The sequence below is a fragment of the Mesoplodon mirus genome, assembly GCF_964341445.2.
Source record: "Mesoplodon mirus genome assembly, chromosome: 11".
Lineage (NCBI taxonomy): Eukaryota > Metazoa > Chordata > Mammalia > Artiodactyla > Ziphiidae > Mesoplodon > Mesoplodon mirus.
The window spans coordinates 18,615,608-18,643,135 of NC_138987.1; the positions used below are offsets into that span (position 1 = coordinate 18,615,608).

General features: G+C 40.8%; 1 protein-coding gene across 1 annotated transcript in view; it reads right to left on the reverse strand.

Moving 5' to 3' along the window:
• Positions 1-4,030: 4,030 nt before the first annotated feature.
• UBE2N (ubiquitin conjugating enzyme E2 N) overlaps positions 4,031-27,528 on the reverse strand; it is a 34,241-nt gene continuing 10,743 nt past the window's right edge. The window contains exons 2-4 of the mRNA XM_082636137.1: positions 5,961-6,207; positions 5,627-5,767; positions 4,031-4,769 (exon numbers count right to left, since the gene is read on the reverse strand). Coding sequence (XP_082492263.1) covers positions 4,729-4,769; positions 5,627-5,767; positions 5,961-6,207 — 429 coding nt within the window. The 3' untranslated portion in view covers positions 4,031-4,728. The remainder of the gene's footprint in view (positions 4,770-5,626; positions 5,768-5,960; positions 6,208-27,528) is intronic.

Sequence of the window (27,528 nt, forward strand, 5' to 3'; positions counted from 1 at the left end):
ACATGTGAAAAATTAAAGTTTTGTTAGAGAAGAGCACAGCATGCCCATTTGTTTAAAATTGTCCATGGATGCTTTCTCACCACACTGACAAAGTTCAGTAATCGAGACAGACTCATGGCCTGCAGAGCCCAAAATATTTACCGTTTCAAAATGAAAAAACACGGATTACAAGAATTTGGCCCTACTCCTTTGGTTACTCACAGTCCTAATGCTTCCTGCCAAAACATAAGGAAAACAGCACCAAGTTCAAATTTAGTGTAACCAACATATCGTGTCTGACCTGCTTTTGACAGGTCTGAGTAAGTCTTCTTGAGTAGTCTACTGTTGAACCTAAGCCAGAATACTCTGTAAACTTGCTAGGTTATAATGAAACAAGAGTTACTGGGATTTACTAATCTAGATCATGAACTATTTCAAAAGGAGTCACATGGTGGGTGAATATGGATCAGGAATATGTAAAATGGAAATGTGCTAGTTATTCCACATGATAGGAACCTGAGTTATCAAATCTTTCATAATTTCTAAAACTTCTTTTGTCCCATAGGTAAAAATGCTTAGCAGAGCAATGTTAAAGCTCCTTAATGAGCACCATAAAATGTACTTCTATGAGATCATGGGATTTCAGTTGTTGCTCTGCTACGAGACAAGGTCGGTCTAAATATTCAGACAATTACCATATGCTTCTCCAACCAACCAGAAACAACTACATCAAGTCCACAGCGGCTCAGCTTGGTTAGCAAGTCTGCATTCATACGCTTTCGAAATGCTATGCCAACTGGCACATATGAAATGAGATCAGCTAAAGGGTAGCAAAGGTGAAATTGCAGGGAGAAGGGAGGACCCAGACTCTTCATGTTGAGTTCCATACTTAACAGGAAAAACTTTAGTCCAATTCCCAGTTTTGCAGCCAATGGGAACTTGTCCAATTTGTAACATAAAGCTGTAGCAAAGCCAACTCTTGGAACAAATCCTCCCAATTTCCAACCTCAATGATAAAAATGGAAATTAACTCAGGGGGTGGGGGATTTGGTTAAGGAAACAAAGTATCACCAGTCTGGATGGCGGAGTACAGATTTTTATTCTTAATATTTCAAGTTATTACAGTCAACATATTTTGCTTTTGTGATCATTTAAAAATAAACCCCTGATATTTCTTAAACTAAGCAGCATGCTAAATAGCTAAATGAAATGTTGCCCCCAGCCCCAAAATACATTATTCCAATGAAATATTACATTTGTTTAAAATAGACTGTTGAATTAGCTGCCCTATAATCATGGCATTTTTTTCCCCACCTTTTGTAGGTAAGGCTGTATTTTTAAACCTTTGCTACTGCAACTAACAAAAAGTTGATGTGGCTAGAGTAAATAGCCAAAACATTCCTGAACCATCAAATAGAAACATAAAGCCGATTCCTATCATTCCCATGATACCATTTAGTTCCATTTAGCTAAAACTGTGCTTATGTCTTAAAGGATACCAGATTTCCCCGCCACACTCTCCTTTAATAGTGCTAAACCATAGCACCTATGGCTTTTGTGTATTGATCTATTTTTAAATGCTCTGAAACTGTATTAAAAGTGTGTTCTTGGTGTAGAACAGGGTTTAAGTTCTACATAATTTGAAATCTGAGATCTCATTAGACAGCCTCTGAGAGGACCAAGACTAACTAGTCTTGGAAGCAAATCACAGCAAAGGAGACAACAAAATTTAAAAATCACATGAAAAACAAAGCTCCTATTAATACCTCAGGATTTCAGAAAAGCTTCTGAATGGGCAGAGTTGACTTTCAAGAAGCACTTATCAAAATATTCAGATTCTTTTCCTCTCCCAGGGCTTTGCACATGCTGTTCCCCAGCCTGGAGGTGTTGAATCCAGAAGAGTGGCCCCTCCCAAGTGCTTACTTCCCTTCTCCATCAGAGTGGAAACTGCTCTTTGTCCATGCCCCCTCCCCCATTAGATTAGAAGGTCCACAAAGGAACGTCCCATGCCAGTCTCATACACCTAATCATCCCCAACAAGTAGTACAGTGTTGGGCACATATGAGGCACTTTTACTTGACGAATAACTGTGTCCATAAGCTTAGTAGTTACAAAGTCAAAGGCTTACAAGTGAAAAGAACTACATAAAGGAGCAGGTGGGCCAGGAGAGGACTCTCACCAGCTGGAGAGTCACTGAATTAAGAGAAGAATGACAAGCTCTTCTTAGGATGGCTGCTACTCAGCTCCTCCCAGAAGGTACCCTACATAAGGCAGGTCATGTCTGCTGCTGCCAGAACTTCAGATCATTCAAGTTACCAGAATTCTAGACTTTCATGTGAGTCTCCTGATCCTTTTAAATGTTGGCACTGAATTCAAAATGTTTTAACCAACCACACTGTGTGGGCCAAGGAAAATAGGCCCCAAAGCCAGATGTAGCTCTCAGTTTTCGAACTCTTATCTTGGACTCTTCCAGAGCCCCTTAAATCCTAAGAAAGCTCAACACACTGGTTCTTGTTTCATCTCACTGGTTGAGAAAGGAAGTATTACCAAAACAATGGGGACTCTTATCAAAATTACAAAGGAAAAAACCATGATGCCATGAAATTAGGAATTCATGTATTTGAAATGAAAACTGAATTATTTCATTTCTGTATTTCTATAACTCAAAAACTCAGTAGATATCAGAGGCCTATTTTAGATACATTTTTGTAGAGCAACAGATTTAAATCTGGAAGTTTATAACTTATAAATCACTATGTAATACTAGCTATCATCATGAGCAGTGCCATCTGCAATAAATAAAGCTGATCTCTATTTAACTGCTTGAAGTGTTCACTCATTTTGGCCCCAGAATGAGATTCAGTTTCCTCAGTGGCAAGACAACTTCTAAACAGCTCAAGAATTGTTATAAATGACAACTGCTGTTAAGTCTTTAAATTTACAATATTAGGGTTATGAACAATTTTATTCTGAATTAAACTAGCATTTGTTTCCAAGCAATGCATTTATTTGGAAGGATACCAGTTACCAGTCATCAAAAACTTTTGTATGTTGAAAATGTAATTTTAATAGATAATTCTTCATCTTACATAGGAGCACAATAAAATACACCACATTCTGAAAAAACTCCAGAAGTTACGAGAATAAGAGGGGGGGAAAATTCAGATGGGCTACAATATCCATTACCTTAAACTGCAAGAGACAAAGGTTCCAACCCACAGGTTAACATTTACATACTTTATGACTGACTACATTTATGTCTTAAAAATAACAAGAATCAGGAATTAGATATGGAAGGGTGGGAAAGAACAGTTTTGTGGGGGAGGAACTCTGTCAATGCAGAAAAAAGAGTTGATTATCAAATTAAAGAATAAAAGGAGCTCCCGTAGCAAATATTAGAGGGATGACAGTAAGAATCATTAATTGAGGATATGATGCCCTCTAAAGGAGAAATCTTTCTGATGACACTTATGCAAGCTGGCTGCTTGAGATTTGCTCAGCAGGTCTGTAAGAAAGACTCATAAATGGCCTGAGCAAACCCCAAGTGATTATCAGATTGGTGTTTCCTAATAACACACACCAGTGGTCACACATGAAGTTCCGAGACAAGAACTAAGAGCAAGGTCATAATGCAAATGCCAGACACAAATGTGGCACATGTGAAAGTCCCACATAAAGCCAGTCACGAGTGTGGCTGTGCTGTGACTCTCCTCTACAGTAATTTTCAAACATTGTGGCAAGACACCAATGATCATCTAACTAATCAGACAACACAAACACATTTATTTCAAATTTCTAGGAGGTAAAAAATGTCACATACTGATGCTTTAGGCATGCTCAGGGCCAGCTTATAAATACTCCATTCAGTGATATATCTTAACACAAATTTTGCATTAGTGAAAAGAAACGGGCAAAATCTACCTCTCGCCATTCAATTTGTCAGACGTTGAAGACCAAAAGAGAATGTTCTATCAGTTTTAATTTTTAAATACGATTGTCACATTGGGAAAAATGAAATAAACACAGTAAAATAAACTGTACAAAGGCAAAGTAGAATAACAAAAAATATTTTACTAAAACATAAGATTTACAGAAGTTTCCAGACAAGCCATACAAAATGGTCACAAGCTTTTTCTTGAAGGGAGGATTCTACACTTGACAGCAAAGTCACAATGTTATTAGTGAGGGCTGTGATGTTTGTTTAATGTTCCCATTTTGGTTCAAACAATCAAGCTTGTCCATCTACAGTGTCTAAATAAAGTTAGACTTGGCTAGAGAGCATATTCTAAAGAACTGGTTAGCTGCTTTTAACCAATGCAATTAGATCACCATAAAAAGGGGGAAGGAGCCCATAAAATTAAAATAAAACTACCTTCCCCCCCCACCAAAAAAAATAATAATAACAAAGAAAAACACCCACACCCCTGCAGCTAACCCTGACAACTAACTTCATTCACAGTGCTTTACACTCAAACCATGATGGGGAAATGAATAAAAGCAGAGAAGGGCCACTGCTTTTAAACATTTCGCAACAATCCAGATGACACTTCTAGCCTCTGCTCATGCTTTACAACAGTGAATCAGGACAAGACATAGATTTGCTAATGTGCATTTAATCACCAAAGGACTGAAGATGTCTGGGCTTTTATTCTGTAATGTTTCTAAGACTGTGTCCATTAAATGCAAACAAAAAAGGAAGAAGTCTTGGCAGAACAGGAGAAGTGATGCACACTTGATGATCGGATCGATTTAAATATTATTCATGGCATATAGCCTAGTCCATGCTCTAGCTGTAGACAAAAACAAGCACGCAATTATTACTTTACTTACTTCAATATGTTCCTTTCCAAACTCTATAAAAAGTAAACAAACAGTATTAAGTTAATTATGGAAACAGCATGCTGTAATCCCTTAAATTCATGCCATTTTCTATAATCTGGATCAGGGCAGAAAGATTGTCTGTATGTCTAATTACCAAAACACTACAATAGAATTTTAAAGTTCTACAAAATTCAACAGGATGAAAAGAGCTGTCTTCTTTTGTCTCCTTCATTTCTAGACATATAATGCTCCTCATTAATTATGTTAAAATCTGTAGCAAGAAGCTTACTGATTTCAAACTCCCTAACTAAAAACTGACACATAGTTCAGTTTAATCAAACAGATTGCAAGAACAGCTCAAAGAAGCTTAAAGGTCTTCCATTATCTTTAAGTATTGCTAGATGAATGGCAGGCACTCAGGTATTTGTTAAATCATGTGTAGTTATGCAAGAGTCCAAGATCTCCCAATTACAGGTCCTCTTTGAATTTGGGAGTCATGTAGCAGGCTATAAGATGGCGTTTGAACATCTTTTGTTAAGAGGTTATTTACATACTATAAGAAAGATCTGATTTTTTCCTTTTAATGTATTTTTCTTTTTCTTGTTAAGACTCTAAACGATGTTTTTAAAACGGTGGTACAGGGGAATTCCCTGGCGGTCTAGTGGTTAGGACTCGGTGCTCTCACTGCCCAGGAGATCTTAGGCCCAGGAACTAAGATCTGGCAAGCTGAGCACAGTGCAGCCCCCGCCCACCCCCACCCCCCCAAAAAAGGTACAGGTTGTTTTTTAAAGTGGAAGTGGTGTGAAGGAGAATGAATATTAAATACCTGTTTCTATGGCTTGGGCTTCGTTGGTCTTCCACTGCTCCGCTACATCATTTGCTAATGGATCATCTGGATTGGGAGCACTTAACAAAGCCTGGATCGATAGCAGAACTGTGCGGATCTGCAGTGCTGGGGACCACTTATCTATGAAGGCAACAGGCCCAGAATGACCAAGCATGAAAAAAACAGCCACAGAACTGCTGCATTTCCCTCCTACAGAGTTCTGTGGTCTTTATATTATATAAGGTAAGATTACAATATTCAGATTCTCAAAAGGGAATGCTTAAGAGAAAAAGAAGAAATCTTAATAGCATATAATGATAAAGATAACACTTACCTTTCAAAATATCTAAACATATTCTTCCCAACTTGTCTACATTAGGATGATAAATTTTGGTCATGAAACGTACTTTAGGGGCTGCCATTGGGTATTCTTCTGGAAGGAATAGTTCAAGTTTAAAAGTCCCTCCCTCAAAGGGGGAATCCTGAGGGCCAGCAATGACCACATGAAAATAACGGGCGTTGCTCTCATCTGGTTCTGCTTTAATGCCGGGAACTGGCTCTGCCAGCAAACGCTGGGTTTCCTACAACAGAAAAACATAACACATTTGTGAAACAAATATCATTTTGCTAAACACAAAAATAAAAGTTAGAAAATTTATCTCTTGGAATTGGACATAAAAGAACCTCTCCAATCTCCCAAATGGTTTTTATTTAGCTTAATAAAATGCAAAGTTCAAAGGAAAAAACATAAATAATCACAATCAGCTGAAAGCAACTGCAAGCAAATACTGATGACATCATATACAATTCCAGCTACAAATGTCTACAAATATGTTGAGAATAAAATTAGACTAATAAAACTGATCTTATACTCAAGGGAAAGAGAAAAAAAAACCACTATAATTACTACATAGGTAAGGTTAACTTGCTCTGTTTAAACTTTACCAAAATCAAGCTGTTTAAAAAGTAAAATTAGTTTTTAAAGCCATTGAAAATCTCCCCTCTGCAAAATATAATGGAACAAAGTAAGTACAAGTGCCTAGGCACTTAAACAGGGCTAGAGAAATATACACAACCACACCGATTAGTCTCTAAAATTGACAACGACTCAAATGGACCCTTCCTGCTCCCTCAGCAATCATATCATTAGTTCTCTTTTCCATCTTTCTCCCTCTCTCCTAAATAACTGTAATATCCTTCCTCCACTCTGTTCAAACCTCCAATATCTCCATCCACATCCTCACTTTTGGCTGATAACTCTGCTTTGTATTTCACGAGAAAATAGAAACCTCCTTAAGTTCCCACTGTAGCATTTGTATACCAACCCGCATGTGTGTGCCCGTGTGCTCTCCTGTACTAAGGATGAAATGGCTGTCACTCTGGCTAAGACCAACCTCTCCTCTAGATCTTATCTCCTTTTCACCTACTCAAGGACACTGCTCTAGCATCGCTTTCCTCTCTTGAATCATCAGTTTCCCCTTTATTGGATCTTTCCCCAAACTGTACAAACTTACTGTAATTTCTCTCCCCAAAAAGGAGAAAATGACCTTGACCTGACTCTCCCCCACCAGCTACTGCCCCACTGCTTTGCTCCTCTTTTAAAGTTATCTATACTTGCATGTCTTCAATTTCTCTCTTCCCCTCCTATCTTGAACACAACTCTCCAATCAGGCTCTAGCCACCAACCTGCTTGTTGAGGTCATCAATGATTCCCACATGGTAAAATCAAATGGCTAACGCTTAATCTTCATCTTAATTGACTTAAACACAACATCTTACCCAGCTGGTCTGCCCTCTCCTTGGTCTGCAAGGCTTCATCCAGCTTCTTGCAGCCACACTCTCCTGGCTCTCTTCCTACTTGTATGGCAACAGTTTCTTCCCACCTCCCCAATACTCCAATATTGAAGTGCGCCAGGGCTCTGTCCTAGGTCTTCTACTCTGCCTACACACTTCCAGAGTGATCGCATCCAGTCCAGTGAATTTAAATACTCAATCCACTCCATATATGAAGCCCCAAGAGCATATCCTGCACAGATATCTCCCTGAATCATGCCTCTTCTATCCATAACTGTCTGCTTGACAGCCGCTCTTAAATGTCTAATACGCATCCCAAATTTAGCATAACCTTTCCCCACGCTCAACCTGCTCCTCCTCAAAGCCTTCCTCATGTCAGTTAACCAGAAATCCATCCTTCCAACTGACCCACCTTTTCCTTCATACCCCACCCATCTAACCTGATAAGTAAACGTTGTTGGCTTGAACTTCGAAATCTACCCGGAATTGGACAGGAGCCTCCTCACTCCACTGCTACACTTCTGATCCAAGCCACCGCCAGCTCTCACCTGGCAGACTGCAACAGCCAACTAACTTGTTCTACCTGCTTCCGACCCTCAACCCCCATCTGTATTCCACAGAACTTTTAAAAATCAAAGTCCTTATAATGCCCCCCAAAGAAGCTTTACATGATCCCCTCATTCCACCTATCTCTTAGCCATCTTCGGCTATGCTTCTGCCACCCTATCCCCCCTCCTCATCTGCTTTGTTCCAGCCAGACTAGCTTCTCTGTAGTTCTTCAACCTGCGAGGCATACTCCTCCCTCAGGTGCTTTGTGCGCACTTCTCTTCCCCCAACTTTCTATAGAGCTCACCCACCCAGTTCCCAAGATCTCCATTCAAATGTGTTTTCTCAGTGAAGCCTCCATAATTGAATCTGAAAACCCCACTCCACCCTATCCCACACCCTCCCCCTCTATCCCTGCTCCCCCCCCCCACCCCGCCACCAACTGTATCTCCAGGGCCTCCGAACATATTACATCTCACTTGTTTTGTTTGGAATGTAAGTAACACAGAAGGGGAGATTTGGGTTTATTTATTGCTGTATCCTCAGCATTTGGATCAGTGCCTGGCACCATAGATGTTCAGTAAATATCTTACTGATTTATGAATCTAATGTTACAAAGAACGAAGAATAGACGATCGGAAATTTCATCTTTAACATTAATGTTATTCAAAGCAGGATGAGCACATCACGAGAAGAAAAAGAATCCACTCAGGTGTGGGAAGAAATAATCTAATTTATAATTATTTAGCCAGAAGAATGTTAATATTCAATATACAAACTGACAATAATAGTACATGTAGTTTTAGATACTAGTAATATATTTTCAACACTTTGAATACGTCTGTGTCGTCAAAACCATTTAGAACACTGCAGTGTGTAAGCTTTTAGGTATGAAAATCAATGAACGAGAATATGGTATTCACACTGCCTTCACTTAAAAAAATTATACACCTTACACTACTTCACTTTACAGCCTGCAGTGCATATACTAAAAAAAGATTCCTCTGTTGGCATGGTTATATATGGAAACAGTCACAAGATGCAGATACAAAATCAAATCCTTTCCCAAAATGTGTTAAACTTATTTAAAGTAATGCTTTCAGTACTTTAATTCAAGACTGGTTTGTTTTGTTTTGTTTTAATCATGGCAATGCAAGGGCAAATCAAAAACTGAAATGCTATATACTACTTTCAGCAAAATATTCTTTAGATTCAAACAAAGTAAAACATTTTTGGAGCATTAAAAATCTCGAGGCAATAAAGAAGCCTCCCATCTTGGGAAGTCCTCCAGCATGTAACTAGAACAAAAGAGAAAAAGTAAAGATATAAGGATGAACAGCAGGCATGAAGGAATGAGAACAGAAGTGGATGGTAAAATTCCTTGAATTTTGACTCCTCACCTCCATCCTCCTTTGGTTTTACCCCAGGTCTTCATATTTTTAGAAAGCCATAAAGAGAGAGACTGGGGGGAAAAAAGAGAAAGCTGGGGTCCAAGAGCCCCAAAACATCATTCCCTGGTTACACGAAATAGTAGCTCTATTCAAAGCTATAAAAAGCTTCCAGAAGGGCCTCCAAGATCACATCCCAAAATAGCTTCAAAATCACTCTCTGTAGACATTGTCAGAGGCAGAGAGGGCATTCTCCTCATCTTCAGTTCACCCTCAAAATCAGTCTTTCTAAAGAACGTACATACTAAACATATCATGTGGCCTGATCAAGTATCAGATTTAATCGGAACACATTCTAGAATAAGCTCTTGGGTATGGAAAACTTTTTGAAATAGTTTTTATATGCTCTCAAGTCCTAATGGATTTTGATATAATGAATAGATGCATAATTATTTGACGACACAGCACTGATTTCCCAAACCCACAGTATAAATTACAGGAGGAAAAAAAGAATAAAATCCAAACCAAATGGAACAACTCTCTCCCACAGAAGTTGTCCATTTTTTTTCCCTAAAAAGGCAAAAAACTGGGTAGGAAATAAAATCCTTCCTGCTACTACTCGCACACATGGTTAACTGTGAAACACGTTCTAGTTTTATCCTATCCTCTGGTAGAAAGACAGTGAAGTATTCAAGTCTAGAAATAAGGGGTTCAAATTACTAGTGCATTGCTTAACTACAGTTTTGAGCAAGTATTTTACATTGCTCTGAGCCTCAGCTTCCTCATCAATATAGTGAACATTACCTCTCATGCAGAGGTGCTATGAAGAGCAAATGAGATAACATTGTAAAAGGACTTGGCAAATGAAGTCACATAAGAAGGCCACAGTCACATTATAGCCAACTCAAAAAGAATCTAGGGGCCTCCCTGGTGGCGCAGTGGTTGACAGTCCGCCTGCCGATGCAGGGGACGTGGGTTCGTGCCCCGGTCCGGGAAGATCCCACATGCCGCGGAGCGGCTGGGCCCGTGAGCCATGGCCTCTGAGCCTGCGCTCCACAACGGGAGAGGCCACAACAGTGAGAGGCCCACGTACCGCAAAAAAAAAGAAAAAAAAAAAAGAATCTAGGGTAAGAACAAAGCACAGTAACAAGTCTAAAGATTTATTAAATAACAGTGTTTGTTTTTAAAGAAAACAATAACCTTTAGTTGCATTTTGTGATCCTATTTGTTTAGAAGCAACCCTGGGACTGAATCCCAGGTAGAACTTAGGTTAGGCCATGCAGAATAGAAAGTAATGTAGACTAGTTTAGAAAATTGGTTACAAAAAGTAGAAAAGGAAGTACATAAAAGGAGAATATGAATTTAAGTGGAACAAGATTAGGTCGCAAGGAAACTATGTCACCTTACAGAATGTATATAGCAGTTCATGCTACAAATACTTTAATGGATTTAAATAACATCAAATTGATCTGATTATCAATAGATCTATTGGGACTCAAAGAGCAAATCCCAGAATAACACCACAGTAATGACAACACTTGACATTCAATCAACTAAACTCCATTAACTAGGACTTTTCCCATTTTTAGGTTCAGTAATAATTTGTGTGCACTATGAAACAATGTAAGGTCTTACAAATTTTAAGGCAATGAATTATGTACAGTAAAATTTTAGATAATAAACCACTCTTAGAAAAAGAGTGCTAATTTTCATGTAGGAAAAGCTGTCTCACTTATTAACTGTATATACCCCCAACACATTATATCTAAAGCAATTAGGTTTTTCCCCATTTAGAATATTCTCTGAAACACAAAACTGCAGTTGTGGATCTTTTAGCTGATCTCGCCTAAGATCTGACTATACTCAATAACTCTATCAGGGACTCCCCTGGTGGCGCAGTGGTTAAGAATCTGCGTGCCAATGCAGGGGACACAGGTTCGATCCCTGGTCCAGGAGGATCCTACATGCCGTAGAGCAACTAAGCCCATGCGCCACAACTACTGAGCCTGCGCCCTAGAGCCCTCGAGCCACAATTACTGAGCCCACGTGCTGCAACCACTGAAGCTCACGCGCCTAGAGCCCGTGCTCCGCAACAAGAGAAGCCACGACAATGAGAAGCCCGCGCACGGCAACAAAGAGTAGCCCCCGCTCACCGCAACTAGAGGAAGCCCACACACAGCAGCGAAGACCCAATGCAGTCAAAAATAAATTAATAATAAAAAAAAAGAGTTCGCATGCTGCAACTAAAGATCCTGCACACAGCAGTGAAGATCCCGCGTGCTGCAACTGAGACCCAGTGCAGCCAAATAAATAATAAAATTAATTAATTTTTTAAAAAGTAGTGTGGTAAAAAGAAAAAGGTAAAATTTTAATATTTTATTTAACCCAATATATTCAAAATAGCATTTCAACACGTAACCAATGTAAAAATTATTGATGTATTTTATAATCTTTTTTCATAATGAGTATTCAAAATCCAGTGTGTAATTTATACTTAGGGCACATATCAATTTGAACTAGACACTTTTCAACTGCAATCTCTACATGGGACTGGTAGCTACCATATAGGACAGTGAAACACAGGACAATCCTGTTATGTGATGATTTGACTTACAGGTCATTAAGAATAATTTAACTTACTTCATATAGTGAGTAAAATTTGGTAGAGAAATTTTAAAGCATCACTATATTCCCCTCAAAAAATTCTTTATGAAAAGTAACGTCAGGGAATTCCTTGGCAGTTCAGTGGTTAGGACTCGGGGCTTTTCACTGCCAAGGGTGCAGGTTTGATCCCTGGTCGGCGAGCTAAGATCCTGTAAGCCTCACAGCACGGCCAAAAACAAACAAAAAAAAGTAATGTCAGAACATCTGAATCACCAATGACGGGAATGTGTGTTACTGTTTTTACAGTCACCAGATTGTGTTTGAAAATGATTTGTAGCAATTAAAAAAAAAAACACTGCATGGAGAAAAATTAATTCAAACAAGGCAAGTTCACAATGAAATAAGGGTTAATCGGTGAGAAATAATTTTAATTTTTATGGTCCACACTACCCTCTAGTGGACATAAGACATCATCTACTTATATCAACCCCTTTTCCTTGGCAAATGAAAAACCTGACAATCATAAAAGTTAATTATTTTACCCTAATTCACTGTTTTTTAAAATGCTTATCCTAAAGTTAGATGAGAATAATAATTCTAAAGGCACACCCTCCTCCTCCTTTTTCTCCCTCTACTCCCATACCCTTAAATCTCATCGTTTCTTAGGTGGTACACTCAGAGATGGAAAAATGGAGGTAACTGTTTCAAAGGCTCTGGATACCAAGATAGCACTTTGTTGAAAAGCTTTATTTCCGGTCAGACCGATAAGTAACAAACAGTTAAGAAAGTACTCCTGTGTTCCACTTGGAGTAACACCCAATAGATAGGGTGGGATGACTTGGGCAAGAAATCTCTCCATTCTAATTTTTCTCCCCAACCCAAGACCAGATCAATACTTCTGTTAAGTTCAGTGAAAAGGAATGGAGACTTAGGAGCCAGAGAAGGACTTTTCAAAGGCTAAGTATATCCAACCAACTTATTTCTCAGGTCTGAATTTGTCTGGAAGCATCTCCCTATACTTCCAGTTTCCTGCGCATTAATACCTCCACTCCTCTTACTATAACTAGCACAGTAACTTGGTTTACTTGTCAGACCCTACACTATTGGAAGATGGGAACTCCAGCTAGCAAATGGTGGTGGTAAGTGCTAAATAAAGGCTTCTTCCAGGAGTAAATGCATGCACACTCAGGTCCCACACAGAGCTGATGAGAAGGATTACTATACCCGCTGTCAGTTAGTAACTTCTATCCCAGGAACGGCATGTACGATTATTCCAATCAGTGACAATGGACAAAAATCTGAAAATCCTACTCACAAACTGTGCATCCAACAGGGAAAACTATTAGGCTGAATTCCTTGACTTCCTTGTCTACTACCCCCCAATTCTTTTGCCCCCTAAACACATCAGGTTATGTTGCAGTCTGTTTCTTTTCCCCCCGCATCACTAGCCTGTAAATTCCATAAGGTCAGGGACTCTGTGCAATTATCAAGCAATGTTCCCAGATCAGCAGAGAATCTATAGAAGCTCAAGGAATTAAAAAAAAACTAGGTCAAATACCGATCTAAGTGCTTTAAATGTATTACTAACTCATTTAATCCTCAGACCCATTTTACAAATGAGGAAAATGAGGAACTAAGAGTGAACACTTAACAGTATAACCAAAGCTAGCAAGTGACAGAGCCAGGTTTGAAACCCAGGCTGTTGGGCTCTACTCACTGTAGCTTCAGAGCCTGTTTTCTTAATCTCAATGGTAAATAGAAAGACAAGTAATACAAACAGTGTAAATATCAAATGTTTGGCAGGACAATAAATAGCACAGAAGTTAAGGAAGGGCTTCATAATCCTGAGGAAGTGCTTCATGAAAAAGGTAAATTAAGCCATGTCACTTATTTTTTTCTTTTGGGATTGTCAACTGAAGAAGTATATAGTCTTACTAAGATAAATAGGGTAGGAAAAAAATCTGCTATATTTGATTTAAAAATTGGTATAGGGGCTTCCCTGGTGGCGCACTGGTTAAGAATCTGCCTGCCAATGCAGGGGACACGGGTTCGAGCCCTGGTCTGGGAAGATCCCACATGCCGCGGAGCAACTAAGCCCGTGAGCCACAACTACTGAGCCTGCGCATCTGGAGCCTGTGCTCCGCAACAGGAGAGGCCGCGACAGTGAGAGGCCCGCGCACCGCGATGAAGGGTGGGCCCCGCTCGCCGCAACTGGAGAAAGCCCTCGCACAGAAATGAAGACCCAACACAGCCAATAAATAAATAAATAAATAAATATAAATTTATTTTTTAAAAATTGGTATAGACCAATTTTTGCATTCTTTTTTAAATTTTAATAATGGTTTTTAAAATTTATTTATTTATCGGGCCTCCCTGGTGGCGCAGTGGTTGAGAGTCCGCCTGCCGATGCAGGGGATACGGGTTCGTGCCCCGGTCTGGGAGGATCCCATATACCGCGGAGCGGCTGGGCCCGTGAGCCATGGCCGCTGGGCCTGCGCATCCGGAGCCTGTGCTCCGCAACGGGAGAGGCCACAGCAGTGAGAGGCCCGCATACCGCAAAAAAAAAATAAATAAATAAAATAAAATAAAATAAAATTTATTTATTTATTTTTGGTTGCGTTGGGTCTTCATTGCTGTGCGTGGGCTTTTGACCATTTTGACCCGAACTATCTGTTATATGGTAAGCTATTCTGTCTCTGATATTACAAAAACCATTATGCTCTGAAATGTTCTGTGACTTTGAAATATGAACTTACTAACAAATGTATTAATTCCTTATTTTGCTCGTGGTATCGTGGCATCAACTAACTCTAAGTAAAACAGAGTCCCTTGCCTCCTCCCACCCCAGGAATTTATTTCAATGTGAGTATAAATATACATAAAAGTCAGGGTTTTTTTTAAACATCTTTGTTGGAGTGTAATTGATTTACAATGTTGTGTTAGTTTCTGCTGTATAACAAAGTGAATCAGCTATACGTATACATATATCCCCATATCCCCTCCCTCTTGCATCTCCCTCCCACCCTCCCTATCCCACCCCTCTAGGTGGTCACAAAGCACCTAGCTAATCTCCCCGTGCTATGCAGCTGCTTCCCACTAGCTATCTGTTTTACATTTGGTAGTGTATATATGACCATGCCACTCTCTCATTTTGTCCCAGCTTCCCCTTCCCCCTCCCAAAAGTCAGTTTTTGGAAGATGCGTTTTAGAATGGGTATCTCAAGGTCTTAGAGTAGGTACAGGTGTGAGTTAGGGACACTATATGAACAACAGGACTAGACTGGGGGCATATTTTTTCTTGGCTATTTCTAAAGACACTTTAAAAGTTTTCTGGAAAGACAGAAACTTTACATCTCCATCTTTTTTTCCCTTTGTTTTTTTTTTGAAAGATTTCTAAATACTGGCATCACAGTTAAAGACAGTATCAACTACTCCTTTATACAGCACTCATGAAATTCTTGGTGGTAAAAATGTCCTTTGAATACCCAGCACTGTAATTAGTAGACTGATAGAAGTTATGTTTCCCCATTTCTCTTGGTTTCTTATTTGATGATGCCATAACACTTCATGGCTTGAAATGACTTTAGCACCAGCTCAAAAAATAAAAATAAGTCCTTAGTGATCTGAATACTTTAACTGTCCATCTTAATGAATTCTGTGTCTTAGGAATGATATCTTAGACCTCTGAATGAAGAGAGGACCTAATAGCTTAGTAACACTTCATCAGTGGGATTGCTATTGTGCCAAGGTACTTAAGGCACTGTTAATAAACCCATTAAAAAAAAAACTTGCATATTTAAGATTCAGGTAGGGAGTGTGTAACTTAGCAGGTGGGGAAGGGAAAGTCTTCTGAATTCATCCTGAATGGAAACAGGGAAAAATTTTAAATGCCGGTTCCTGTATGGTGAACACTAATTATGAGTGATACATTAGCAAAAACCACTGAATACGTACTTTTAAAAAAATTCATCTTAAGTTAGAAATGATGTAGATTGTGGGTTTCTTTCTTTCTCAAAGTTTTAACTCATTGTTTGAAGTTGATAATTCATTTTAAGGCCCTTATGTGTGAGTTTAGACAGTTGTCTATAAATCTATCCACTATTAAGCAATGGTAAAAATTCCCCATTCGTTCATACCTTTCCCTCCTCTTCCTTAGAGCAATGTTCAGGTTGGGAGCTTAAGAAGAATGCGAGTGACTTCCCTGGTGGTGCAGTGGTTAAGAATCGTCTGCCAATGCAGGGGACACGGGTTCGAGCCCTGGTCTGGGAAGATCCACATGCCGCGGAGCAACTAAGCCCGTGCGCCACGACTACTGAGCCTGCGCTCTAGAGCCCGTGAGCCACAACTACTGAGCCCGCACGCCAAGAGCCCATGCTCCGCAACAGGAGAAGCCACCACAATGAGAAGCCTGCACACTGCAATGAAGAGAAGTGCCCACTCACCACTACTAGAGAAAGCCAGCACGCAGCAATGGAGACCCAACGCAACCATAAATAAATAAATAAATATTTAAAAAACATAACCATTATATAATTTTAAAAAAAAGAATGCGAAAATTTGAAGTAACTGTTGTAGAAAATAGAAAAACTTATCTATGGTCACACAGAAGGACTGTCTGGCAGCAGAAGGCAAAATGAGGTTCGTAGTAGACATTCGTCATTGCTTTTGGCTACCCAACAGCTAGAACACCCTTTTTTGGGAAGCACACTCCCCAGCCTTCATGGATCCTCACCTCCCTCAACAGAAGCTTTAGTATTATTTCCTAACTCTCTTGCAACCTAGCATGTGAGACCTAGGCTCAGTCAAAAACCTGTGCATCAGAAGTTAAGAAATAAGGATCCATTCTGGAGAGAACAGCAGTAGTTACCTCTAGACAGCCAAGTGCAGCCTCCTGTACTTGGCATCAGCAATCACACTGTAGTGTGTGTCGCATGCAATGCCCACAGTGAAGTCCGTGATGTGAGTCTGAGCCTTGTTCCTGACTGTCTCTCTCTTTGGTGCTCCTAAAGACTGTGTTAGATATCTCATAACTCAAAAAATACTACTGCAGATTAAAATAGCCAAAGTTGGCTTCCATTGTTTGCTGAAAACAAAGTCTAAATTAGACAGAAAAGAAAGTGAAGGAAAGGTTAAGAGCTAATAAACTGGGGACTTCCCTGGTGGAGCAGTGGTTAAGAATCCACCTGCCAGGGCTTCCCTGGTGGCACAGTGGTTGAGAGTCCGCCTGCCGATGCAGGGGACATGGGTTCGTGCCCCGGTCCGGGAAGATCCCACATGCCGCAGAGCGGCTGGGCCCGTGAGCCATGGCCGCTGAGCCTGCGCGTCTGGAGCCTGTGCTCCGCCAACAGGAGAGCCCACAGCAGTGAGAGGCCAGTGTACCGCAAAAAAAAAAAAAAAAAAAAAGAATCCACCTGCCAATGCAGGGGACACAGGTTCAATCCCTGGTCCAGGAAGATCCCACATGCCGTGAAGCAACTAAGCCCGAGCACCACAACTACTGAGCCTGTGCTCTAGAGCCCGCCAGCCACAACTATTGAGCCTGCGTACTGCAACTACTGAAGCCCACGTGCCTAGAGCCCACGCTCCACAAGTCAAGCCACCGCAATGAGAAGCCCGTGCACCACAATGAAGAGTAGCCCCCCAGGCTTCTCTGGTGGCGCAGTGGTTGAGAGTCCGCCTGCCGATGCAGGGGACATGGGTTTGTGCCCCGGTCTGGGAAGATCCCACATGCCGCGGAGCGGGCTGGGCCTGTGAGCCATGGCCACTGAGCCTGCACTTCCAGAGCCTGTGCTCCACGATGGGAGAGGCCACAACAGGAAGAGGCCACAACAGTGAGAGGCCCGCCTAACGCAAAAAAAAAAAAGAGTAGCCCCCGCTCGCTGCAACTAGAGAAAGCCTGCGCACGCAACAAAGACCCAACACAGCCAAAAATAAAAATAAAATTAATTAATTAAAAAAAAAAAGCTAATAGACTGTGGGTAAAATGAAGAGGCTAAGAAGCAGCTATCTCTTTGGAATTAAATGGGGCCAAAGGAGGAGAGCCCTGAAGCTGGCTAATTTCTTTATCAAAGAACTTCTACCTAGTTTAGGAGCCTTTAAAGACGGAGCTAATTTACGTTAGAGAGCTTCACCAGGCATCCTGGTGTACCTACTAGGGAAAAAACTTTAGAGCTAGGAATCTGAACTTAATCCCAGTTCTAATTGTACTAAATTGTTATACAACCATGCAAACTCTTTTACCTCCCGAATCTACTAAAATTTAGTCCCTTGAACATTTCAAAGGTTCTCTCTAGCACTAAACTTGGCTAAACATTTTATTATTGGAATGGGTTAAATCTTACTGCTATATGCTTCCTTCTACTGGACGGTCCCTTTTTGTAATACACTTTATCCTTGTAATTACTGTTCAATACTCACTATTTCATCTTCCCTGTTGAGGGAAGGGATATAAATGAATATACTGTATCCCCAGTATCTATGACAATGCTTAATACCTAAATAAGGAAGAAATTTGTTGCAAATGATACCTGCTTTTTCCCCCAAGTTTATTTCACCTGCTCATTAAAGAAAAATACATACGAAATCAACTTAAAATCGCTCTATTCCTAATAACCAAAATCCGGTTAATATTCCAGTACATTTGTATTTGTTCTGACAAAGACAAAAGTCCTTAAAAACAGTTTAATGTGTTTACACTTTTTCACTTATTATGTACCTGCACTTTATAGATAATCGATATTCTTTGCAAACCATATGACATAAACAGGCACTTATCCTGGCCTACCAGCTAGTGGCTACACTTCTACAACTACTATATATTATTTATTCAATCCTTTTCCTTGATTACTAGTTATTTCAGGTTTCAAATGTGGCAATCACACAAAATTTAAGTGCTAAATGCCTGATGACTCCACTAATAGGAAAGGCCTCTGTTGATATTAACACACAAGAAAACAGATGGAAGCTCAGCAGTCGAAATTTTCAGTGAGGCAAACAAAAACAAGTTACAGTTGGTCCAGATTTGAATTCTCAATCCATCTGTGTCACTGACATAATTTTGTCCAAAATCCAAACCACCAGAAAGGAAAAATTAAGTTTTTTTCACACTCTGCATGCAACTGTGTGATAAATTAGGAAGCAATCCGATATTAGGGTCTGTCTCCCCCAAATAAGCATCCTTTAACAAGTCTGCCACATTGCACAGCTCCAAGAGAGGACCATTCACATCACAGTCTGCATGAATAACACCCCTTGAAGTTGTGCAGTGCAAAATCCTAAATACTCTGGATTAAAATAAAACTTCAGTTTAGCGCCTATAAAAATAAAGTTTAGTATTGTCTAACACATGGAAAATTGACTCCATATATGGTAATTCTAATAAAATCAAAATATATTATTTACCCCAAACATCCCATTTCCCTACCCACTGTTGACAAATGGGTGTTCACTATGCTTTAAAAATCTATGCCCCATGGAACTTCCTTGATGGCACAGTGGTTAAGAATCCGCCTGCCAATGCAGGGGACATGGGTTTGATCCCTGGTCCAGGAAGATCTCACATGCCGCAGAGCAACTAAGCCCATTCACCACAACTACTGAGTCTGTGCTCTAGAGCCCGCGGGCTACAACTACTGAGCCCATGCACCACAACTACTGAGCCCGTGCGCCGCAACTACTGAAGCCCGTGCGCTCTAGGGCCTGCGTGCCACAATGACTGAGCCCGCGTGCTGCAACTACCGAAGCCCGCACGCCTAGAGCCCATGCTCCGCAACATGAGAAGCCACCTCAATGAGAAGCCTGCACACCGCAACGAAGAGTAGCCCCCACTCGCCCCAACTAGAGAAAGCCTGTGCACAGCAACCAAGACCCAATGCAGCCAAAAAAAAAAAAAAAAAAAAATCTATGCCCCATTTCAGAGTTATGTTTAATATTAACTATTTTGTTGAACAAATAGGAAATGACAATGATAGGTTTCCCACACAAAAGACGTTCATTCTTCTTAGACTTACAGTGAGGCAGTATCTTTGCAAAATCAGAACACAGTAGTAAGCAGTATTAAATAAGGGTCAGAATTACATTAGGCTGTTCTATGCAATCCAACTCTCCCAACCACCCTAGAGCAAGAGTAGTATATTAAGCAGATAAAGAAACAGAGAGGTCAAGTGAGGATGTCCACACTAGTATTTGGTAGAGCTAGAAATCAAGCCCAGAGAGCCTGGCCCCAGATTCTGTACTCCTTCCACACATAACCACACATCTCCACATACACAAAATCCTTTTGCTCTTGAGAATTAGGAAGTAGACTTAAGCCATTTAAGCCATAAAACATTATTTTGCCCACAAAGCAGCATTTCTACAATTTTGAAAGTCAACTGTCAGTTAAGACGTAAGCAACTGACTAAATGCTACTGAATATTGTTGGAAAGCAGGGGTACCTTCTGTAGAAGGCCATCCCTTACGCAATTCACCACCCTACTGTTGGTCTCCCAGCTATACCAGTTCCTATAGGTCAAGGCCCAGGTCTAATGTTTGCAGTCCCAATGCTGAGCACCACACCGTGTCTCACATTCTGTACCAGCTGAATGAACAGATCTAACTACTACTGACTGGGTAAAGGGGGATCCAAGAACTTCCAAAAATGGTAGGCCCAAGGCTTTAAGGAGCCAGATGGTGGCTGTATATGGCTGGAGCATGCGGGGAAAAAAAAAAAAAAAAAAAAAAAGGACTTTTAAAAAATTCCAAACCCAATCTTCACAAACTATTTCAAACTTTTTGCTCAAAAGCTTTGGCCTTGGTACCTTCCCTACAGGTTGTGCACTTAAAGGACCAAATACTAAGCACCAGAGATAGCAGGCTTAAGTTTCTCTAGCCCCTTTAGCAACTCTGAAGACCCAATAGTCATCTTCCTCAACTTTAATAATGATCATTTGCTCAGTACTAACTGGTTGACATATTAAAGATTCAGTCCTCTACCTCAAGGTTTTTGGAAGAATTTGGAATGAAATTGCTCAAGAAACCAAATTAACATGAGGTTAAGGATTTTAATATTTCAAAGACTATCAATTTGGTTGAAAGTTAAGTAATCTTAAGAGATCCAGCTGCAGTATAACTTAGTACATATAATATTTTTTATTCTTCTGTGATTTCATATGATTATTTTGTCCTATGCTACTGAGCCACAGGAGAAAATGACGACGACAACTCAGATTTTAATATAACTGAAATAAGCACAAATTTACATACTAAGGCAGAAGTATTATATGATACAGCACCTGTGTACAGTAATACTGGTCAAATTCATCCACTTCATGTGGATAGCCTGAGTGTCTGAAACAATGCAACCATACATCTTAAAGAATATGAATGCTAGACTTAGGGCTTGCTGGCAATGTGAGCTAATATATTATGTAAAAATACGTCTGAACAACAACAAAAAAAACAGGCTACAGAATCATAAAATAACTGATTTAAATTGTCCAAATAAACAATGGCTTCTTTGAGGAAAGGAATCACCTGAAAGTGGAGACACTTTTCAATGAGTACCCCGCTTTGCTGAATTCTGTAACATGTGCAAGACCAAAAAAAAAAAAAGTTTTTAAATAAAATCATCTAAAGAAATTGTGCGTTTTGAGTAACCCTATTTTGAAAGTAACAATGTCTCATTATCAAGACAATCCTTAAAACTCAGAATAGTCAAAGATGAAAAAAACAATGCTATTTAGTGCTGTGGAGAAAACTGGATCTCATACACTTGGCTGGTGGGACTACACGCTGGCCCAACCTCTAAGAATTCCACCTCTTGGAACCTATCCTAAAGAAAAACTGTGGATGTGCTCAAAAGTACACCTCCAGGGCTTCCCTGGTGGCGCAGTGGTTGAGAGTCCGCCTGCCGATGCAGGGGACGCGGGTTCGTGCCCCGGTCTGGGAGGATCCCACATGCCGCGGAGCGGCTGGGCCCGTGAGCCATGGCTGCTGAGCCTGAGCCTGCGCGTCGGGAGCCTGTGCTCCACAACGGGAGAGCCCACAACAGTGAGAGGCCCGCGTACTGCAAAAAAAAAAAAAAGACCTTAAACTACTAATAAATGGCCAAACTTTGGGCAGGACGTTAGACTTTCAGAGCCTAAAGAACTGGCGAGCTAGATAAATTTAGTTAAAACTCCCATGTGCAGGGACTGACAACTGGATTAATCCCTAAACTTGAGTTGGATGTTCACGTACATTGTTTCATTTAATTCTCGGAAATGCGCACAGAAGCCTATCCAGTAGAAGTCCGCTCGGGAGTCAAGGGCTCTTTTCACACATCACAGTTAGAGCCTGGAGTTCTCAGCTCCGGCAGTGCTTCACACCTCTGCCTTCATGTTAGGCGACTAACAAAGAGTTTATAACTAAAAGGTGTGAAGAGAAAACATGTCTCTTAACTTGCTCTGGCAGTATATGAAGCACTGTCCTTAGGGCTAACGCAGAGTCAAAGGCAGGTGGAACTTGTCCCCCTTGGCATTTTCTCTCTTTAATCCCCATTTGAAGGCATGCAGCTCTGTCTTTCCCGAGATTTGATGGCTGGCCAAATAAAGTGGAGGATTCCAGTGATTTGGTACAAAGGCATTTCTCTGTAGTATATAATACTTACAAAAAAAAAAAACCCAACAAATCAAAACAAATACACAAATTTTTAAAAACTGTATAAATTCCTAATTCTGTAGGACTAAAGTCAAGCCAAATACTGCCACATCTCAAGAGCTTCTTGCCCTTCCCTATCATGGGCTGCAGCAGAAGGTCAGGCAGCTTTCTATGTTTAAAACGTCTATACTGGGGACTTCCCTGCTGGCAGAGTGGTTAGCAATCTGCCTGCCAATGCAGGGGACACAGGTTCAAGCCCTGGTCCGGGAAGACTCCACATGCTGCGGAGAAACTAAGCCGTGCCCCACAGCTACTGAGCCTATGTGCTGCAACTACTGAAGCCCACGCACCTAGAGCCTGTGCTCCACAACAAGAGAAGTCACCGCAATGAGAAGCCCACGCACCTCAACGAAAAGTAGTCCCCGCTCGCCCCAAGTACAGAAAGTCCACACGGAGCAATGAAGACCCAACACAGCCAATAAATAAATAAATAAATAAATAAATAAATAAATAAATAAATAAATAAATTTTTAAAAATTAAAAAAGAAACCAAAACCCTCTACACTGGGAAATTTATATCTGTGCCAGATGTAAAGTAAGTATCTCTCACTTATCCTTCTATACTTTGTGATTCTGGAGGTGGGACTCTGCAAACCACATTTCTGCTCTGCCAGGGGCTCCCTGTTAAACTCTGCAGATGAGGTGGGCAGTGCCAAAGCTGCTAGAGGGGACTTGCCTCTTCCAGGCTTCTTGTCCACCTAAAGTGCCTGTGAGCATCACCCAACATCCCTGCAGCAATTCATCCAATTCGCAGTTTATCCCACACTGAGAGAGCCAGTTTGTCACAGCACCTCTCCCCGCACCGCCCCACCGGCTCCCCCACCAGAGGGCGAGACTCTCTTCAGAGTTCTGGATCCCAGCCAGGGCTCCTTCTCTCAAGTTTCTAAATTTTAATAACTTCAACTTTTTCTCTTCGTTTCTCCCCCCCCCCGACTTAGGAGACGTAGCTGCTTCCTACAGCTGCTACCTCCACAATACCTTAAAGTTCTCTTTTCATCTTTCAGTCACCTAAGTAACAACTTGACATATGTGACAGCTCCCAGGCGTTCACAGACTGCCAGAGTAAGGATCAGCCCAGCCGCCTGCACTCCACCTAGTACCACCCCACCCCTCTGGCCCTCCACTCAGCAAAAGACACGAAAGACAGCTGGGAAGCAGGAGGGAGGCTGTGCCAGTTAAGGAAATGACAAGTCTAGAGGGAGCCCACACAAGCATCTTGGCCCACAGATGTCTGGGAGCCTTTCCACTTGACACAGGCAAAAGCCACAGTGCCCATATCCAACAACTAGAAAATAATCAAATTCGGGATTCAAAGGTGATTTACTGGTATCAAAGTGAGTTTCACAGAAGTCAGGACCAACCCTACACTAAATAAAAGCCACCTTTCCTTGCCTTTCAAAGCAAAGGATCTCAGCTAGATGCTCTTTAGAGAACAATCTGATAATGTGCTCTAAGTAAGCCACACCCAAGTGTGAATGACCCAACAGAATTTCACAATCATGGGAGAATTCTGAGACTCCCAACCACTATCCAACCAACTTCTCCCCAACCATACTTCTCCAGTACCCTGATAAAAGATTTAAAGTCCCGGGCTTCCCTGGTGGTGCAGTGGTTGAGAATCTGCCTGCCAGTGCAGGGGACACAGGTTCGAGCCCTGGTCTGGGAAGATCCCACATGCCGCGGAGCAACTGGGCCCGTGAGCCACAACTACTGAGCCTGCGTGTCTGGAGTCTGTGCTCTGCAACAAGAGAGGCCCGTGCACTGCGATGAAGAGTGGCCCCTGCTCGCCGCAACTAGAGAAAGCCCTCGCACAGAAACGAAGACCCAACACAGCCAAAAATAAATAAATAAATTTATTTAAAAAAAAAAAAAAGATTTAAAGTCCAGCAATTCTGCACACGGCTTGGTAATACTTTGAGGCAACAATTTCACATATGTGGGCATCAAATGAATCTAAAGAAAAAGGTAAGCTGCACAAATCAAGATTAAGGAAAGTGATCTTCCTGCCAGAGGATATAAATTACGTTTCTCAGTCTCTCTCACTTCCATTATAAAGCTTTTTCAGTGGATGTGAGAACAATAAGACTCTTGATACTGAGCAAAATGGGCAATATTTCTGTAGTTCACAATCACATTTTTGTTTTCCAACAGAAGTTATATGATTAACTCTGTGATATAAATAAGAGAGACTAACTAGTATGATAATGTAAACACCTACAATTTTATAATTACAAGGTGAATCTTTGGACTTGGAAAGCAACATCTGGGGCTTTAAAAAATACAATCTTCATACAATCTTCTTTTTTTTTTTAATGAATGTTAGTGTGTTTCTATACTACCCCTCTCCTCCTGCTCCAGTCATACACTGGCTTTCATTTTACTAAAATCAAATATGTGAATTAAATCATTCTACTACACATGCCAGCTAATGGCAAAATGAAGTAGCTGATATGTACCAAGCAAAAAAAATTATCTTGAGTATTTGTTTTAGTCTGCCATAAACAATAGAGGGACCTGTCAACAATCAGTACAAGGAACACAGTAGATATTCAGTGTACTCACTAATACTCATAATGTTTAAAATATTAACATACATTGGTCATAATTTACATAAATACATAACCCCAATTGGCTTAATGATTCAACCAAAGAAATAAAGTAGCGGGACTTCCCTGGTGGCGCAGTGGTCAAGAATCCGCCTGCCAATGCAGGGGACACGGGTTCGAGCCCTGGTCCAGGAAGATCCCACATGCCGTGGAGCAACTAAGCCCGTGCACCACAACTACTGAGCCTGCGCTCTAGAGCCCTCGAGCCACAACTACCGAGCCCATGTGCCGCAACCACTGAAGCCCACGCACCTAGAGCCCGTGCTCCTCAGCAAGAGAAGCCACTTCAATGAGAAGCCCGCGCGCTGCAACGAAGAGTAGCCCCTGCTAACCGCAACTAGAGAAAGCCCATGCGCAGCAACGAAGACCCAACGCAGCCAAAATAAATAAATTAATTAATTTAATTTATAAAAAAAGAAAAAAATAAAGTAGCACTTTGCAGTAAAGAAGTGTATGTGTGCACTCTTAAAATATTAAAATTGCTGTAACTTATGCACTCTTAAAATATTAAAGGGCTTCCCTGGTGGCGCAGTGGTTGAGAGTCCGCCTGCCGATGCAGGGGACACTGGTTCGTGCCCCGGTCCGGGAAGATCCCACATGCCGCGAAGCGGCTGGGCCTGTGAGCCATGGCCGCTGAGCCTGCGTGTCCAGAGCCTGTGCTCCACAACGGGAGAGGCCACAACAGTGAGAAGCCCGCTACCGCAAAAAAAAATATATATATATATATTAAAATTGCTATAACTTGATTACTCATAAGAGGGAACACATGCAAGTTCTACTTTCTTTTTTCATTATAGTGGACCTAAATATCTGCATTTTTACATCCACACCTGAGGGGCTTAGGGAGTGAAAGCCTGCTGAGTAGGACTGGGTTCTTGGCTATCGGAGTCCCACTGCATACTAATACAGTAAAATCTTCTAGTGAAATCCCTACAACAAACGGAGATGACATTGGACTTCTCCAACTCCTATGTTTATGGCCCTGTTACAACTAAACCACTATTATCAATTAAGCAGTAGAAAACAAAAGGCTAGTGTGTATGTATGGGAACCATGAGGGCAAGGGTATACAGGCTTTTTAAAAAAGTATACATGGCGCTTAAAACCCTGACCCAAGGAGTGTCAAATATTTTTTTCTGACGTCTACAAAGAGCAAATTAAAATATCTTTTCACCAGTTTTTAAAAAAGAATGAAATCTTGCCATTTGTAACAATGTGGATGAACCCAAAAGACATAATGCTAAGTGAGATAAGCTAGACACAAAGACAAATAGGCATGTCACTTATGTGCAGAACCTTAAAAAAAAAAAAAAAAAAGTCAAACTCAAAATAACAGAGATTAGAAAGGTGGTTACCAGAGTCTGGAAGGTGGAGGGAAAGGGAAGATATTGATCAAAGGATACAAGCTTTCAGTTAGAAGATGGAGACCTAATGTATAGCATGCTGACCATAGTTAATAGTAATGTATTATATACTTGAAATTTGCTAAGAGATCTGTAGACCACCAGAACAAAAGAGATCTCTCTGACCATCAGAACAAAAACAACAAAGGTAAGTAAGTATGGAAAGTGACAGATAATGTTAGTTTGTGGTAATCATTTCACAATGTATATATATATCAAAACATCACCTTGTACACCTTAAATACACACACTTTTTATTTGTCAAAAGTTAAAAAAGGGCTTCCCTGGTGGCGCAGTGGTTGAGAGCCCACCTGCCGATGCAGGGAACACAGGTTCGTGCCCTGGTACAGGAAGATCCCACATGCCGTGGAGCGGCTGGGCCCGTGAGCCATGGCCTCTGAGCCTGCGCATCCAGAGCCTATGCTCCGCAATGGAAGAGGCCACAACAGTGAGAGGCCCACGTACCGCAAAAAAAAAAAAAAAAGTTAAAAAAAGTTTTTTTCACTACGATGACTCAATTAACAATAGGACCAACATTTGTTTCCTAGAGTGCCTTTACAGGATTTCAGAAAATAGAGCAAATGAGTTAAATTTTATCCCTGATTTTCTTTTCATGCAGAATATAGTATTTCTAGTTTCTGTACCACAACATACTTCATGCTAGGAATATAAGCAAGATGACTACAGTCAAGATTGTCTCAGAAGGAGAAAAAAAACCCAATCCCAACCAACACAGAGTGCTGGGCAGTCACATTTCATACAAAGGATGTTCCCTTGCCAACATGGCATAATTCAAAAGTTGGAAAATACATCATTTTAACTGGTAAACACCATCAGTATCAGAGGCTGTATAGGAGAGGGGAGACAGGGAAGGAGATGGCAATG